The sequence below is a fragment of the Eurosta solidaginis genome, chromosome 4 (genome assembly GCF_040869045.1).
Source record: "Eurosta solidaginis isolate ZX-2024a chromosome 4, ASM4086904v1, whole genome shotgun sequence".
In the NCBI taxonomy this organism is placed as follows: domain Eukaryota; kingdom Metazoa; phylum Arthropoda; class Insecta; order Diptera; family Tephritidae; genus Eurosta; species Eurosta solidaginis.
The window spans coordinates 183,800,626-183,816,015 of record NC_090322.1 but is presented as its reverse complement, the minus strand read 5'-3'; the positions used below and the strand labels follow the sequence as shown (position 1 = coordinate 183,816,015).

At 34.9% G+C, this 15,390-nt stretch overlaps 1 protein-coding gene across 1 annotated transcript in view; it reads left to right on the top strand.

Annotated features, from left to right (window-relative positions):
• The window catches only part of N (neurogenic locus Notch protein), a 328,538-nt gene that overhangs the window by 194,657 nt on the left and 118,491 nt on the right, over positions 1–15,390 (top strand). The window contains exons 3-4 of the mRNA XM_067784145.1: positions 3,987–4,255; positions 6,139–6,343. Of these exons, the coding sequence (XP_067640246.1) occupies positions 3,987–4,255; positions 6,139–6,343 (474 nt within the window). The remainder of the gene's footprint in view (positions 1–3,986; positions 4,256–6,138; positions 6,344–15,390) is intronic.

Genomic DNA, 15,390 nt, shown 5'->3' with positions numbered 1-15,390 from the left:
CTTATAACCAATATCTTTTCGGACGCTTAATGTTTCAAATGGTTGAGTGTTGATTTTCAAGTTGAAGTACTTCAGCAACCTATAAGAATACCCTCTAATCATAGCCAATTGATTTATTTACCAAAGAATGTAAACTTACACTAAACCAGCACCTTGACTCTTTCAACAGCACCTGTTATCTTTTTATCGCTTCTTCTGTTTGCTTTCTTTTTGGGATTCATATTTCATCTTTCACTAAGGTCAAATTTCAAATCGCTTTTTTGCTTCGTAGACACTTTCCGGTTATTCTTTTCTTTTTTATGTATTATGAAGGCACTGGAGTATTCCAAATATTTTGTTTGGCTTTAATGTATTCTTTTCGATTTTAGGAGTCCCGAAATTCAGTTAATGCAATCTTAAATCGTTAAAAAGACAAAGACATGCATGTGCACTAGTGTCTGGCCGAACTCTATGTTTTGGACGAAATCAAAAACTTACCGAAAATTCTCTTTGTTTGCTTGTACTAATAAAGCCAAAAATAATAAAATAAAATAAATTAAAAATTATATAAAATAAAATAAAATTTAAATAAACGAAAACAAAACAAGTAAGGAAGGTTAAGTTCGGGAGTAACCGAACATTACATACTCAGTTGAGAGCTATGGAGACAAAATAAGGGAAAATAACCATGTAGGAAAATGAACCGAGGGAAACCCTGGAATGTGTTTGTATGACATGTGTATCAAATGAAAGATATTAAAGAGTATTTTAAGAGGAGTGGGCCATAGTTCAATAGGTGGACGCCATTTAGAGATATCTCCATAAAGGTTGACCAGGGGTGACACTAGAATTTCTTTGTACGATATGGGTATCAAATGAAAGGGGTTAATGAACATTTTAAAAGGGATTGGGCCTTACTTCTATCGGTGGGCGCCTTTTCGAGATATCGCCATAAAGGTGGACCAGGGGTGACTCTAGAATGCGTTTGTACAATATGGGTATCAAACGAAAGGTGTTAATGAGTATTTCAAAAGGGCGTGGGGTTTAGTTCTACAGGTGGACGCCTTTTCGATATAGCGCCGTAAAGGTGGACCAGGGGTGACTCTAGAATGCGTTTGTACAATATGGGTATCAAACGAAAGGTATTAATGAGTATTTTGAAAGGGCGTGGGGCTTAGTTCTATAGGTGGGCGCCTTTTCGAGATATCGCTACAAAGGTGGACCAGGGGTGACTCTAGAATGTGTTTGTACGATATGGGTATCAAATTAAAGGTATTAATGAGGTTTTTAAAAGGGAGTGGTGGTAGTTGTATATGTGAAGGCGTTTTCCAGATATCGACCAAAATGTGGACCAGGGTGACCAGAACATCATCTGTTGGATACCGCTAATTTATTTATATATGTAATACCTGCCAAGATTTCAATGGTTTTTTATTTCGCCCTGCAGAACTTTTTCACTTTCTTCTGCTTAATATGGTAGGTGTCACACCCATTTTAAAAATTTTTTTCTAAAGTTATATTTTGCGTCAATAAACTAATCCAAAAACCATGTTTCATCCCTTTTTTCGTATTTGGTATAGAATTATGGGATTTTTCGTTTTTCGTAATTTTCGATATCGAAAAAGTGGGCGTGGTCATAGTCCGATTTCGGCAATTTTTTTACCAATACAAAGTAAGTTCAGATAAGTACGTGAACTGAGTTTAGTAAAGATATATCAATTTTTGCTCAAGTTATCGTGTTAACGGTCGAGCGGAAGGACAGACGGTCGACTGTGTATAAAAACTGGGCGTGGCTTCAACCGATTTCGCCCTTTTTCACAGAAATAAGTTATCGTCCCAGAATCTAAGCGCCTGTCAAATTTCACAAGGATTGGTAAATTTTTGTTCGACTTATGGCGTTAAAAGTATCCTAGACAAATTAAATGAAAAAGGGCGGAGCCACGCCCATTTTGAAATTTTCTTTTATTTTTGCATTTTGTTTCACCATATCATTACTGGAGTTGAATGTTGACATAATTTACTTATATACTGTAAAGATATTAAATTTTTTGTTGAAATTTGACTTTAAAAAATTTTTTTTTTAAAAGTGGGCGTGGTCGCTCTCTGATTTTGCTAATTTTTATTAAGCATACATATAGTAATAGGAGTAACGTTCCTGCCAAATTTCATCATGATATCTTCAACGACTGCCAAATTACAGCTTGTAAAACTTTTAAATTACCTTCTTTTAAAAGTGGGCGGTGCCACGCCCATTTTCCAAAATTTTACTAATTTTGCTATTCTGCGTCATAAGTTCAACTCACCTACCAAGTTTCATCACTTTATTCGTCTTTGGTAATGAATTATCGTACTTTTTCGGTTTTTCGAAATTTTCGATATGGAAAAAGTGGGCGTGGTTTTAGTCCGATATTGTTCATTTTAAATAGCGATCTGAGATGAGTGCTCAGGAACCTACATACCAAATTTCATCAAGATACCTCAAAATTTACTCAAGTTATCGTGTTAACGGACAGACGGACGGACGGACGGACATGGCTCAATCAAATTTTTTTTCGATACTGATGATTTTGATACATGGAAGTCTATATCTATCTCGATTCCTTTATACCTGTACAACCAACCGTTATCCAATCAAAGTTAATATACTCTGTGAGCTCTTCTCAACTGTGTATAATGATAAGAAATCACATTAAATAAAACAAATTAAAATAAAATTTAAAACAAATTGAAATAAAGAAAAGCAAAACAAAATAAATCAAGGAAATGAAATAAAATAAAATTAAACTTAAATAAATTAAATATTATAAAATAAAAAAAGCAAAATAAAACAAAATTAGGGAAAATAAAATAAAATAACAAAATTAAAACATAAAATAAAATAAAAAATTTAAGTAAAATAAAAATTAAATTAAAGAAAAAATAATAACTAACATAAAAAATAAAATGAAATAATACATAATAAAACAAAAAGAATTAAAATAAAGTAAAAACAAAATAAAATAAAAAAATATTAAAAAAAACTAAATAAGACAAAACAAAATAAAATTGAATTAAATAAAACAAAATGAAATATAATAAATTTTAAAAATTAAGAACTCGAAAAAAAAATTTATTTAATTTTAAGGAAAATAAAATAAAATGAAATAAACAGAATTAAAACAAAAAAAATTTAAATAAAATAAAACAAAATAGAGTAAATTAAAATAGAATAAAAGTGAATTGGCAACAATGAGGTTAACCGTTGGTTGCCCACCGTAACTTGCCATAGCAAAAGGGCGTCGGTATTCCGCTCTTTGTTTATTTCATATTGAAAGCTTTTCTTTTTGTTGCTTTTTTATTTTTATTTTTTTTTTCAAGTGTAATAGTTGTTGTCTTGGTCTCCCGCTGTTTCATTTTTTATTCTTATTTAGTTGCAGTTCAGTTATTTTTTACGCATAGTAGAATAATCCCAAAGAAGAATCGCAACGATAATCTCTGTCGTAATTTTATTGCATTAAACATCATACATCGTTTTCGTTTTTTCTCACTCCTTGATTTCGTTGGTCACGGAATTTATGTGTTTATTGCTTTAGCCTTCAAATGCATTCTTCTTCTTGCACTGAGTGGCAAAACAGGAAATGACAAAATACTTAACAACTTGCATCATTAATTATTTAAAGATTTGAAATTATGGCAGCTGTTGCAAGGATTACAGAAAGAAAACAATTAATTTTTTGAAAAAGAGAAAGGGTTCTACAAAGCATTTAAAGTTTTAATAAAAGAAGTGAAGGTTTTTGTCAAGAGCTGATAATTCTGTATGGCTTGCTTTTGTGTAGCAAATTTAGCCGTTTTGACTAATTTGAAAGTAAGTTTGAGAAAACAAACTGAGCTCTCTATATTCATTATAAAATTGTCAAAAGATTTGAAATTTTATTTATGTATGTATATATTCTTTCCTATTATATTTCAAACAATCCGTATGTCATTCCTCATTTACTAAAATGTTTATTCTCTCTTTTTGTTTATAGTTGCAGTTCACGTTTCGTCGGCGATTATTGTGAACATCACAATCCTTGTTTTACCGGTTTGCTGCGTTGTCAAAATGGTGGCACTTGTCAACCTTCATATCGGAATGATCGTCTCGGCATTTCTTGTATATGTCCGCTTGGCTTTACCGAATCTCTTTGCGAGATACGTGTGCCGAATGCTTGCGACTCGTCGCCATGCCGCAATGGTGGATCGTGTAATCTGAAAACGCTGGAAAAATATACATGCTCCTGCATGAATGGGTATTCAGGTAAGTAAAGAGATTGTTATTTCTTGAAGAGATTCATAGTTCGAAAATTAACTGAAAGTTACCGAAAACTGCAAATTAAATAACATATCAAAACTGAAATACTGCAGTGTTAATCAAATTATCAGAATCCCTGAAGAAGACTTCAAAATATCGAAACGCGTAGGTGGGAAAAGGTAAATTTGACTGCACTTTCTAATTTCCCAGTGTAAAGTCGCATTCTGTATAAAACATTGAAATTTAGATCTGTGGGAGTCCGAGAAGGATGCAACTCTTCATGAGAGCGCTAGTTAGCTTTAGAATTTCAGATGTCATAACACGGTCTATAAATGTTGTTAAGATCAAGAAGTCCAGTTTCCAGGGTTTGACCATAGTGCGATTGTTGTTAGAATACATGGTTTGTATCGTGTTGTGGCTTTCCATATTAGAGACGTACGTATGTACATTAAGGCCCAAACTGTGTGAGTCGGAATTAAACTTCTATGGTGGAAAATTATTTTACCATGGTGAAAATTAAATTATATTTACCTCATATGTCTCAAAACAGAACTTCAGTTTCGATAGGTATGAGTTAAGCTTATTTCAATACCTTTAGCCAGAGTGTCTCGTATCTCACTCACGCGAGGTATCACGTTCTTCTCCTGCTACATATCATACTTCTGCTCTGTTTATGGCGCTCTACAGGTTACAGTTGTCAAAATAAATTACAGATTGGTAGAAGCATATCCCGAAGAAACGTCGACAGCCATAACATATGTATACTGAGATGTCCAATTTTTTGGCAGCTCTGCAAGAACTTCCTGGCCTAGTAAGCATCTTGTTGACATCTTAAGTAAATCCAGTTTTGGCTTCACTAGAGTTCCGCTTAGCTTTTTTAAAATTTGCCGACGAATTATCGGTTTGTTTTAGGAGTGTTGTCGACGAGGTATAATTGAATTAACGATTTGTTCTCGAAGTGTTATATATTTGTCATCAATAACAAGGTTATCAAGGAAAATTTGTTATAGAAAAGCATTCGACTATTCACCGAAAAGTTTTCAAAAAGTTATCAATTTCTTACCAAAATGTTATGGATTTGTTATCGGATACTTGTCAATTTGTTATCGACGTTTTATCGATTTTTTTTGAAAAAGTTATTGATTTATTGATCCTAAAGTTGTCGATAATATATCGAAATGGTATCAGAATGTTATCGATTTGTTCCGGAGTGTTTCCAACTTGTTATCGGCGTGTTATCGGGAAAATGTCGATGTGTTTTCGAAAAGTTGTGGATAAGTTATCAGAGTTTTATTAATTTTGGAGGAATTTGGAAGATGCGTCTCATGTGGCCAAATCATTACTCTCGGGCTCCCAAGTCCACAACAGCTTGAGTGTAGTTAAGAAGGGAAAGATAATGAGGAGAGAAAATTTGATTTCTTGTTAATGTCTTTTAAATTTCAAATCTAAACGTTTGAGTAAAGATCTAGCAAATCATTAACCATATTTTTAATTTCCTGGAAGTTTCCCTGTTTCGAAAATTGATATACTCGGAACCAGCTGGCAATTTTAATTTGCCTTATCATGCTAGGCGAGAGAATCTTTAGGTCGAGTAGTTTATAAAATCACGTACTTTTCCAGCAAAATTATCGATATACATAAAAAAATATCGATATAACTAAAGTATTGATAATTTTTTGTATAATATCGATATATTTAAAGATATCGGTAGCTGCGAAAATATCATAAGCTTCAGTAACTACTAATTTAAACATAGATTTATCAGTAGTTTCGAAAGTTGTCGATTGAATAAAAAAATTCGATAACTTTTGAAAAAATGTTGCAAGCTTTCGGTTTTTTTTTATCGAATAGCTTACTAGATTCTATATATTACCTTCCTTAATTTCCAGGTGATTTTTGTGAAACGCAAAATCTTTGTGCCACATCACCATGTCACAATGGCGGCACCTGTACCTCAGTAGCGGGTGGCAATAGCTTTAAATGTATATGCCCGAAAGGTTTCAAGGGACAAACATGCGCCGAAGATGTTATCGAGTGTGAAGCAAATCCATGCAAGCATGGTGGGACGTGTACAAATACGCATGGCTCATACAAGTAAGTAGAGCAATTTTTCAAGATACTAAGCTTAGTTAAAAGGCTCCATAGTTATGGCAATAAAAAAAGAAATATTTTTGGAAATCGAGTGATTTGCTAGCCTCAGCTGTCGATATTGGAATTGTGTGTGTGAAAATTTATTGCAAGTATATTTAAGTCAATTTAAATTTTTATTTTACAAAATGTCGATTAGAGATTGATAATTTATAAAACTACAAACGTAATCTTCGAATAAATCACAAATTACCAGCAAATCAATTCAATTTGGCCAGGGGAGGAGAAGAGTAGAAAAAGATGACAAAGGGACAAAAAATGTTTCCAAATTATTAACAAAATCGGCTTTGTAAATACTATAAAGCGATTGCCATAACATACTATAAAGCGATTACAAAGAATGTGATATGAGCCCCGATGTTGCTGCTTCCAATGCTAAACCAAAAATGTATAGTCCGCAAGAGCACTGCACAGCAGAATCAAGTGATTTACGCATATATTACCAAACCGATGACATCAAAGCAACGATAAATAAGGGGTTTCTGTGTACTACTTGATACCTTTAGTATCGAAATAAAGTTTTTTTATGTCTATAGCTCTACCTTTCAGTAGCCTAGGCTCACTTTAGAGGATAAAATTATTTTCTTAAATCAATGGTATTTTAAAAACCTCTATAGCTAGCTCAACTTTTATAGCTCAGTCAGAAAACCAGAACGACGCACATTATGTAATGCAGAGATCACACAATCTTCCATGTAACAACCGCCCTATAAAAAGCGGCCGGCCGATCTTGTTCTCATCGTCAACATTCAAATCATGCTATGTACTGCCCTCGCTTAAGCTTTTTTTAAATCTAATTTATGCTGTTCAACTATTTTCTTGATTTTCTATTGTTGCTAAACAAAGGCAAAAATCAATTCATATGTCACCACATAATCTCACTAAGAAATTATCTCTGCGCCATAAATAATGAGATTGATCTTGCATGGTTAAAATATAAAAACGATTAAGATTAATCGATGAGTAGCATTTAATATATTTGCAATTCAAAATTGAATTTATTTCAAATAATTTGTACAAAGATGTTTAAAAAAAACTAGCGATTATTTCTTTGCATAGATATGAGAATTGTGCCGACACAAAAGCGGCGCTGATTGGCTAAGCGGCAAAAATGTAGTCTCTAGTTCAAAGCGCATGCGCATTGTTTACTTCGTGTGTTTTATGGAGCAGTGGGTGCCTTCTATTGGACACGAGCTGAGTCACACATTGCTAGGAAAAATGCTTGTTATATAAGAGGGACGAGCGATAAACGCACCATTTTAATACTGACAGTCGATTCCACTTCGCAATTGCTTCCACAGCAGTATCCCTTTCCATTCGAATATTTTTTTGATTCTATCCAAGGTTTTGATAGTGGTTTTCAGTTTGGTCGTCGGACATCACTACAAAAAATCGTTCGACTCTTAAGACAACTTAAGAACGTGGTTAATCCATTCTGCTTACAACGGGCTATAGTTGATCCCCACTTGTTCCTTATGGATATAATTGGGATTACTCAGTCTTGATAAAATTTATAAAAAAAGGGAAACAGTAAAACAAAATTAAAAACAAACTATAATAATTAAATTAAAGGAAACATTGAAGACAAATGACCCAAATACTAGTGCCTGTTGTCGCATAAGTATTGTTTTTTTTTTCTACAATTTCAAGGCTAGGTTAGGTTGAGTGATAGCTGTCACAGCAAGGGAAGCTCACCTGAAGGTTCGTTATGATACAACAGAATATAATGGTGATTTAGATACACGTTGCGTGCGATATAGTTTCGAATAAGACCTGGATAAGCCCTTCGGCCATCTTAGTGAGCCCAAACTGAGATACTTCCACATTGTTCTAGCAAAATGAAAGTGCGAACGTCAGCTGTGAAGTTGTGTTTTGATTTCTACTGTGCCTTATTTTGTCTTAAATAAATAAATTTGTTTGTTTAAATAATTATTGTGCTAAAAATAAGTGTAAACAAGTTGTGTACTGCATTCGCAATTTAAAGTTCTGCTTTTCTTTACTAAAATAAATTGTATCTTAAAAATAATTGATAAAGTGTGTATATCCATACATACATACATATTTGCCGAGTCACTTTGCATATTTGTTGTTGCATTTGATTGGCATTTACATATTTTCAGTTTTCAATTGTTATTTGCTCGTGCACATTTACTTCATTTTCTTTTCACTGCCACAGCTGTTTGCATTGTGTGTTGTTAAGCGTCAGTTAATAGCGATCTTAAACTGCACATACAGTGATCTTCAAACTGCTCAAACAGTGATTTTCTTACTGTGATCTCCAAACTATTTTCACTGCCTCCGTCTGTTTAATCAATTTTACTTTAACTTATAATGTCTTGCAATTTTGTTAACTGCCAATTGAAAGGTGATACCGAGCGTTTCGTGTCGTGCTGGCTTTGTGATGAGCTTGCTCATATGAAGTGCGCTAGTTTAACAGCAAGGGTGTGTGATGCGATCAACGATAACAAGGGTGTGCGTTGGTCGTGCTTGAAATGCAGATCCACCGAAGTGGATCTTTTTAAGCTTTTCAAACATACCCGAAACGCATTCTCCGAAATCGGTAAGGAACTTTCTACATTAGGGGATAAATTCAAGTATTATGAAAACTTGTTTAAAACTTTCAAATGTATTACCGATTCAGCTGCTAATGCTAACAGCGACAGTCGTGACAGCAAACGAAAACGAACTGATGTCTCGGCTGGCGTATTGACCCTAGACCCCGTTCAAAACATCCAGAACCCAATCGTTCCTACACCTAGCACGATAGAATTAATAAACTTAGCATCTCCAAGTCCTCTTACAGTAGAACCTTCAACATCAAAGGCACCTCCAACAAAACTAGCAGCTAGAAAAAATATTGAACCTGCAAACCGTTCTCAGGCGACTGAGCCTGGAACTAGGAAGTTGGTTGTAGTCCCTCCTAAAAAATCGATATTCGTGTCAAGATTCGACAGGGATACTACTGAGGAGGATCTGAAATCGTATATCTTCTCAAAAAGGAAAACCCATGACGTAACAATTCGGAAATTTAATTTTAGTTATGAAAGAAACGTATCTTCCTTTAGATTAGATGTACCTATTGACCATTTTGACACTATCTTGAGTAACGATTTTTGGCCCTCTGGGGCACTTGTGCGGGAATTTGAATATAGGCGGAATAAGAGTGTTCCAAACTTGGCAAAGATCCCTGTTAATAACACTGAGTCAAAAAACTGAACGAAAAATCTGCTTTAGATATACTTTACCAAAATGTTAGAGGCTTAAACACCAAGTTAACAGAACTGTTTTTAAAATCATTTAACTCAAGCTACGATATAATTGCTTTAACCGAAACCTGGCTGAAACCTCATGTTTTTAACTCAGAGATCCTCTGTAATGACTACCAGATATATCGAAATGACCGCCTGAACAGGGTTGGAGGTGGGGTTCTGCTTGCTGTACACTCTTCAATACCATCTGAAGAGATTTGCGTAACCGCCACCGATACAACTGAGTTCTTGTGCATACGCACACAACTAGCAAATATCCACATTTATTTGGCCATCTGTTATATCCCGCCATCTTCTGAACTGTCCGTTTATATGAATCACATTTCCTTGCTAAGAACTGTTAATTCGATGCTAAAGCCTTCCGATTCCATTATTGTCTTGGGTGACTTCAATATGCCACACATATCATGGTGCATCTCTGACTTTAATATCGTACCAGTTTCGTCAAAGTCTTCCAACAATGAATTTCTAGACGGAATGTCTGAGCTGTGCCTTCAACAAATCAACATCCAATCGAATAAATTCGGAAGAGTGTTGGATTTAGCCTTTGTGGATGATGAATCTAAATATTCCATTAGTCGATGCGAACCCATTATTGAACCTGAAGATGCTTACCACCCTTCCCTCAAAATAGTTTACGAAGTTGTAAATTATGCTTGTAACAGCGGAAATAAACGATACGACTCCAGTTATCGCTTCGACTTTGCGAAGGCCAATTTTAAAAAATTAAATCGTGATCTATCTCGAATAGTGTGGCCAACATTTAATGCTGATGTGGAGCAAAGCGTTTCTCACTTTTACAATACCATTTACTGTCTTTTTGAAAAATACGTACCTAAGCGGATTTGTGTACATTCCGATACAAGCCAAGTATGGTTCACTAAAGAGCTGAAAATTTTAAAGAAAAAAAGTCTCGATCTTTCAAGTTGTTCAAAAAGACGGGTTTACATAACCATTACTTACAGTACTCGATTCTACGCTGCAAGTATTTTCAATTGAACAAAAAGTGTTACAAAGCTTATCTTTGTAAAATGAAAAGAAATATAACTTGCAACCCGAAGGCATTTTACGGATTCGTAAACTCTAAACGCAGGGTGAAAGGGTTTCCATCATCCATGAAATTCCAAGATAATATTTCCAGCGATGATCAAGAGATCGCCGACTTCTTTGCGGAATTTTTCAAATCAAATTACTCTATTGAGACCAACGTTCCACCTAATGAATACCCATACCATATTGATTCATGTTATTCAATCAGAGCTCCATTTATATCTTCAGAAGATGTATTATCTTATTTAAAAACTTTAAAAGTATCATATTCATACGGCCCCGACAGGATCCCGACACACTTTCTTAAAAAATGTGCCGCAAACATCTATCAGCCGCTAACAGATTTATTTAATTTATCTTTAATTTATGGCGTTTTCCCAACAATATGGAAGGAATCTTTTCTTATTCCGCTTCATAAAAATGGAAGCAGGTCTTCAATAGAAAACTACCGGGGCATAGCAAAGTTATCCGCTATCCCAAAGTTATTTGAGGCTATTGTTACCCACCACCTAACATTCCCTATTTCCCCCATAATTGCAAGCTCGCAGCATGGGTTCTGTAAGGGCAAATCACCTATCACCAATTTACTAGAATTTACCACCCACGTTTCTAATGGATTTAGAAAAGGCCTTCACACTGATGTAATTTACACCGATTTCAGTAAAGCTTTCGACAAAGTATCACACCCATTACTTATTCATAAGCTCAGTCAACTCGGTTTTCAACCCCGTCTTATATGTTGGATTTCTTCGTATCTTGGTTATCGTACGCAAAAAGTAATCTTTAAAAATACACTTTCTGGGGTCATCAATGTTTCTTCTGGTGTTCCTCAGGGCAGCCACCTTGGTCCGATTCTGTTCTTGTTGTTCATAAACGATATATCTGGTACAATTAAATACTCAAAAATCTTGATGTACGCAGACGATGTAAAACTTTTCAAATCATGTGCCTCGGTTGAGGAACATTCCTTGCTTCAAATGGATTTAAATCACTTGGTTACCTGGTGCAATGTAAATTATATGCCGCTCAATCTCAAAAAATGTAAATTCATGTGTTTTTCTCGGAGAGTTTCGCCACCAGCTTCATATACAATTAACAACTATAGTCTAGAAACTGTAAATAATTTTATTGACTTGGGAGTCATGATGGATTCCAAACTTAGTTTCAATCTTCATATTAATGCTACAGTGAATAAAGGCAAAGGTGTTTTTGCATTTGTTAAACGGTGGTCAAAAGAATTTAACGACCCTTACATAACTAAAGCACTTTTTACAACATTAGTTAGGCCAATATTAGAATACGGCTCGATAATTTGGAATCCGCGTTATCAAGTCCATGCAGACAGTCTCGAATCAATACAAAAACAATTTTTACTATTTGCCTTAAGAAATTTCCAATGGGACTCTTTAACTAATCTTCCACCTTATACTAATCGATTAAAGCTTATCAATCTTCCAACTCTTGCTAGTCGAAGGGAAATGCTTGGTGTGATATTTATGACAAAACTTTTAAATGGATCAATTTCGAGCCCATTCCTTCTGAATGAAGTGAACTTTTGCGTTCCCTCTCGGACATCGAGACACTTCAAACCTCTTCTGCTGAAACAATGTAGAACGAATTTCGAACAAAATGAACCTTTTCGGCGTTTATGCCAAGATTATAACTCTCACTCAAACACATTTGATAGCTCGGACTCCCTTTTTTCTATAAAAAAGATTGTTCTCACCTCTCTAAATTAATGTATAATACGTTTGCTTCTGTTCTCTTTAAGTATTACGCTTGGCTGATGAAATTTCTTCTGTAGCTGAGCAGTCTCAGATCGTGACGCTTGACAAACCGCTGCCCATCGAAGACTCGGCAAAATAAAAAAAAAAAAAAAAAAGTTATTATATATATATATAAATCGATCGCGTGAACAGGATTAGCCTGGTTTCATTGGGCCACTTGAGGGCAGCGCGCTGCCACAACGTCCATTAAAAAAAAAAAAAAAAAAAAAAAAAAAAGCTGGGCAGTCATGAAGTGCTTTGATCATTGTACGCCGTCATACTCCATACAGCTTGCGCACGAGTCTTCAGTACGTTGAGACGTACCGCATAAACTCCCATTAGACAGAGACAACCAAAACTCCAATCACCATTGAACTTTGGTCAACCCAATAATTTCAGCAAACCGCTTGCTCTTGCTATCCACTTCCGGCCAAAAGTATATCCCTATCCTACAAGAGGTAGTATACGCCCAGCATTTGCTTAGCTAACTTATAGCATACCTGTAGCGTAACTGAGCACAGCCATCTAAATTCGATTCAGTTGTACCCATGCGTTGCCAAGTATATTACTACGGCCCTAGACCCAGATGCATTAAATGTTAAAATAGTTCGACGTAACCGCAAGCGAGGTCAGATATTCCCATTCCACCCTCGATCGTACCACAATTGAACTTAGGGCTTTAATAGCCGCTTGGCTATCGGACTTGATGTCGAATTTTCTAACTGTAGATCAGTGGACAGCTCCTTAATTACGACAATCTCCAATTGAAGATCTGGCAATTTAAACTTGCGGCTCACAACGAGCTCCCCACAGAAAACCCCTCTTTCAACCTTCCCGTTCAACTTCGACCGATCTGTGAACCAGCCAATGAGTCCAGTGCCCTCCTATTTTCTTTTCCTTCTCCCCTGTCAAGGGGAGGAATATTCTGAAGCTTGCACAGAGGACAGTTCCTGACACAGAATAGTCTGTCTAGTCTGGATTGCTGAAAATTAAAAATATGCTGTACCCGTATGCGCAAAAGAGGAAACGTCCGAGTACAAAGAAAATCTTCCCGACAGCTTAAACATAAATTAGTCTCTTCAAAGCACATGCTTAAACAAAAGGAAACAGTTCAACACATATAAAGAGATAAAAAATTGGCTATAATCCCATGCTCATTTGCGACTCATCCGACGGGTTCGATCTAAACTTTCAAACTAAAGTACAACCAGCTCATACAAAAATGTGTTCGAGTTTTGGCCAATATTGGTGGGCTTGGGTCAGCTTTTAAGAAATCCTTCTGACTGTCTGATGATAGTATTAACGCTCCGTTCGCAATCTCGCTATCTCACGGCTCTAGTTAAAAGAATATTAAGCTGTGATGATATAAATGATTTATGAACCCAAAAACCAATCTTCTTCTTTTTACGGCGATGAGGAGCAGATGGTTTTGGGGAGTTTTATCGATGTTAATGATTCTTTGCCAAATATTTTTTTTACGGTTCGTTTCGGAAAAATACCACCATTAATGGCTATTCCGACCATCTGAGTAAATAAATACTTATTACTCTGGCTGCTAAGTAATTGTAGATGATCTAGAAAGCTGCTAGCGAGATCGATCGTGTGGCAGACTAGGTAGAAGTAGATGACGCAGTCAATTGCAACTGCAACGGTTTGCTTTTTCCGTTGCCAAAATAAAGTGATGATCCATTCCAAATATTTTTCAAATTTTACTTTCAATATAGGCTTTGCGCATGAAATTAACTCTCTGTTTTTCGCTATCACTAAGTTTCTTAGTTTACGCGCTTATCGACCACCCCTCGTACTCTTCACTTATGTAGATACGTACTTTTGAGTACCTGTTTATTACCTACACACCTAAATATTTGTTGTTGTTTCTAAATTTCTAGTTCTGCCACACACCCAGTGGTTGCCTCATGAACTTAAAATTTCCGGTTTATTTTATTTTTTTTTAATTAACATCAGACCAATCAACAACCAAGCAAATTAAATGTGATTTTCTCTATGTTTTTGTGTGGTTTCATTAACATACTTAATTTTATTTATTTGTCTTCATTGTCCAATTTTGTTTTTACTTTTAATTTAGTATATCTAAATAGCTACAAAATGTTCAAGCCACTGCAAATAAATAATGATAAAAAAAAACAATTCAAATAAATTACAATAAATAGAACCAATAGATAAATGGTAACAAATTATAATGTCATTTAGTTGTCGTATTGCTATTTGGTATTCAATTTGTTGGTAGCAACTGAAGTGCGATCGAAACATGTGTTTTTCGGTGTATTTAGTGATTTTCGTTGGGTTTTGGTTCACTGACATTATTTTAAATTTATTGTGTTTAAGAATTGAGTTGCGACTTAAGATGGTTATGCGCAGGCGTACAATGAAAGAGACCTTAATTAAGCTGTGGAACAAAATAAAGTTATTGATGAGAAGTCACAACGAACAAAGAGCTTTTGAAAGTACTGAGAAATTATCAGTTATGTATGTTTATAATTTGGAAGGAGTTCCGGTCAACGTCATGGTTATTAGTTTTACTTGCCCTGGGGATGACCTCAAGGCCAACGTTAGGACACAATACTTAGCAAATATTGAATTATTTTGCATTTACATAATCAGAATACCTTCACATGATTTTCAAAACCTTTTTTAAATATTTACATAAGCACATTTTTGTATGTTAAATACATGTAATAAATATTAATAAGTAGCTCATAGCTGACCCGGTGTGTATATTCAACTACACCTGGTGTACTAATTACAGTCTATGCAAAAAAAAAAATCATAAATAACAACATTCTTATTTGCAATTATAATGATTTCTACACAACTTTTTTCCATGCATAAATTTGTACACATGCAAATAAAAAATACTTTATTAAGTTGACTTCGATAACTCTCCCAT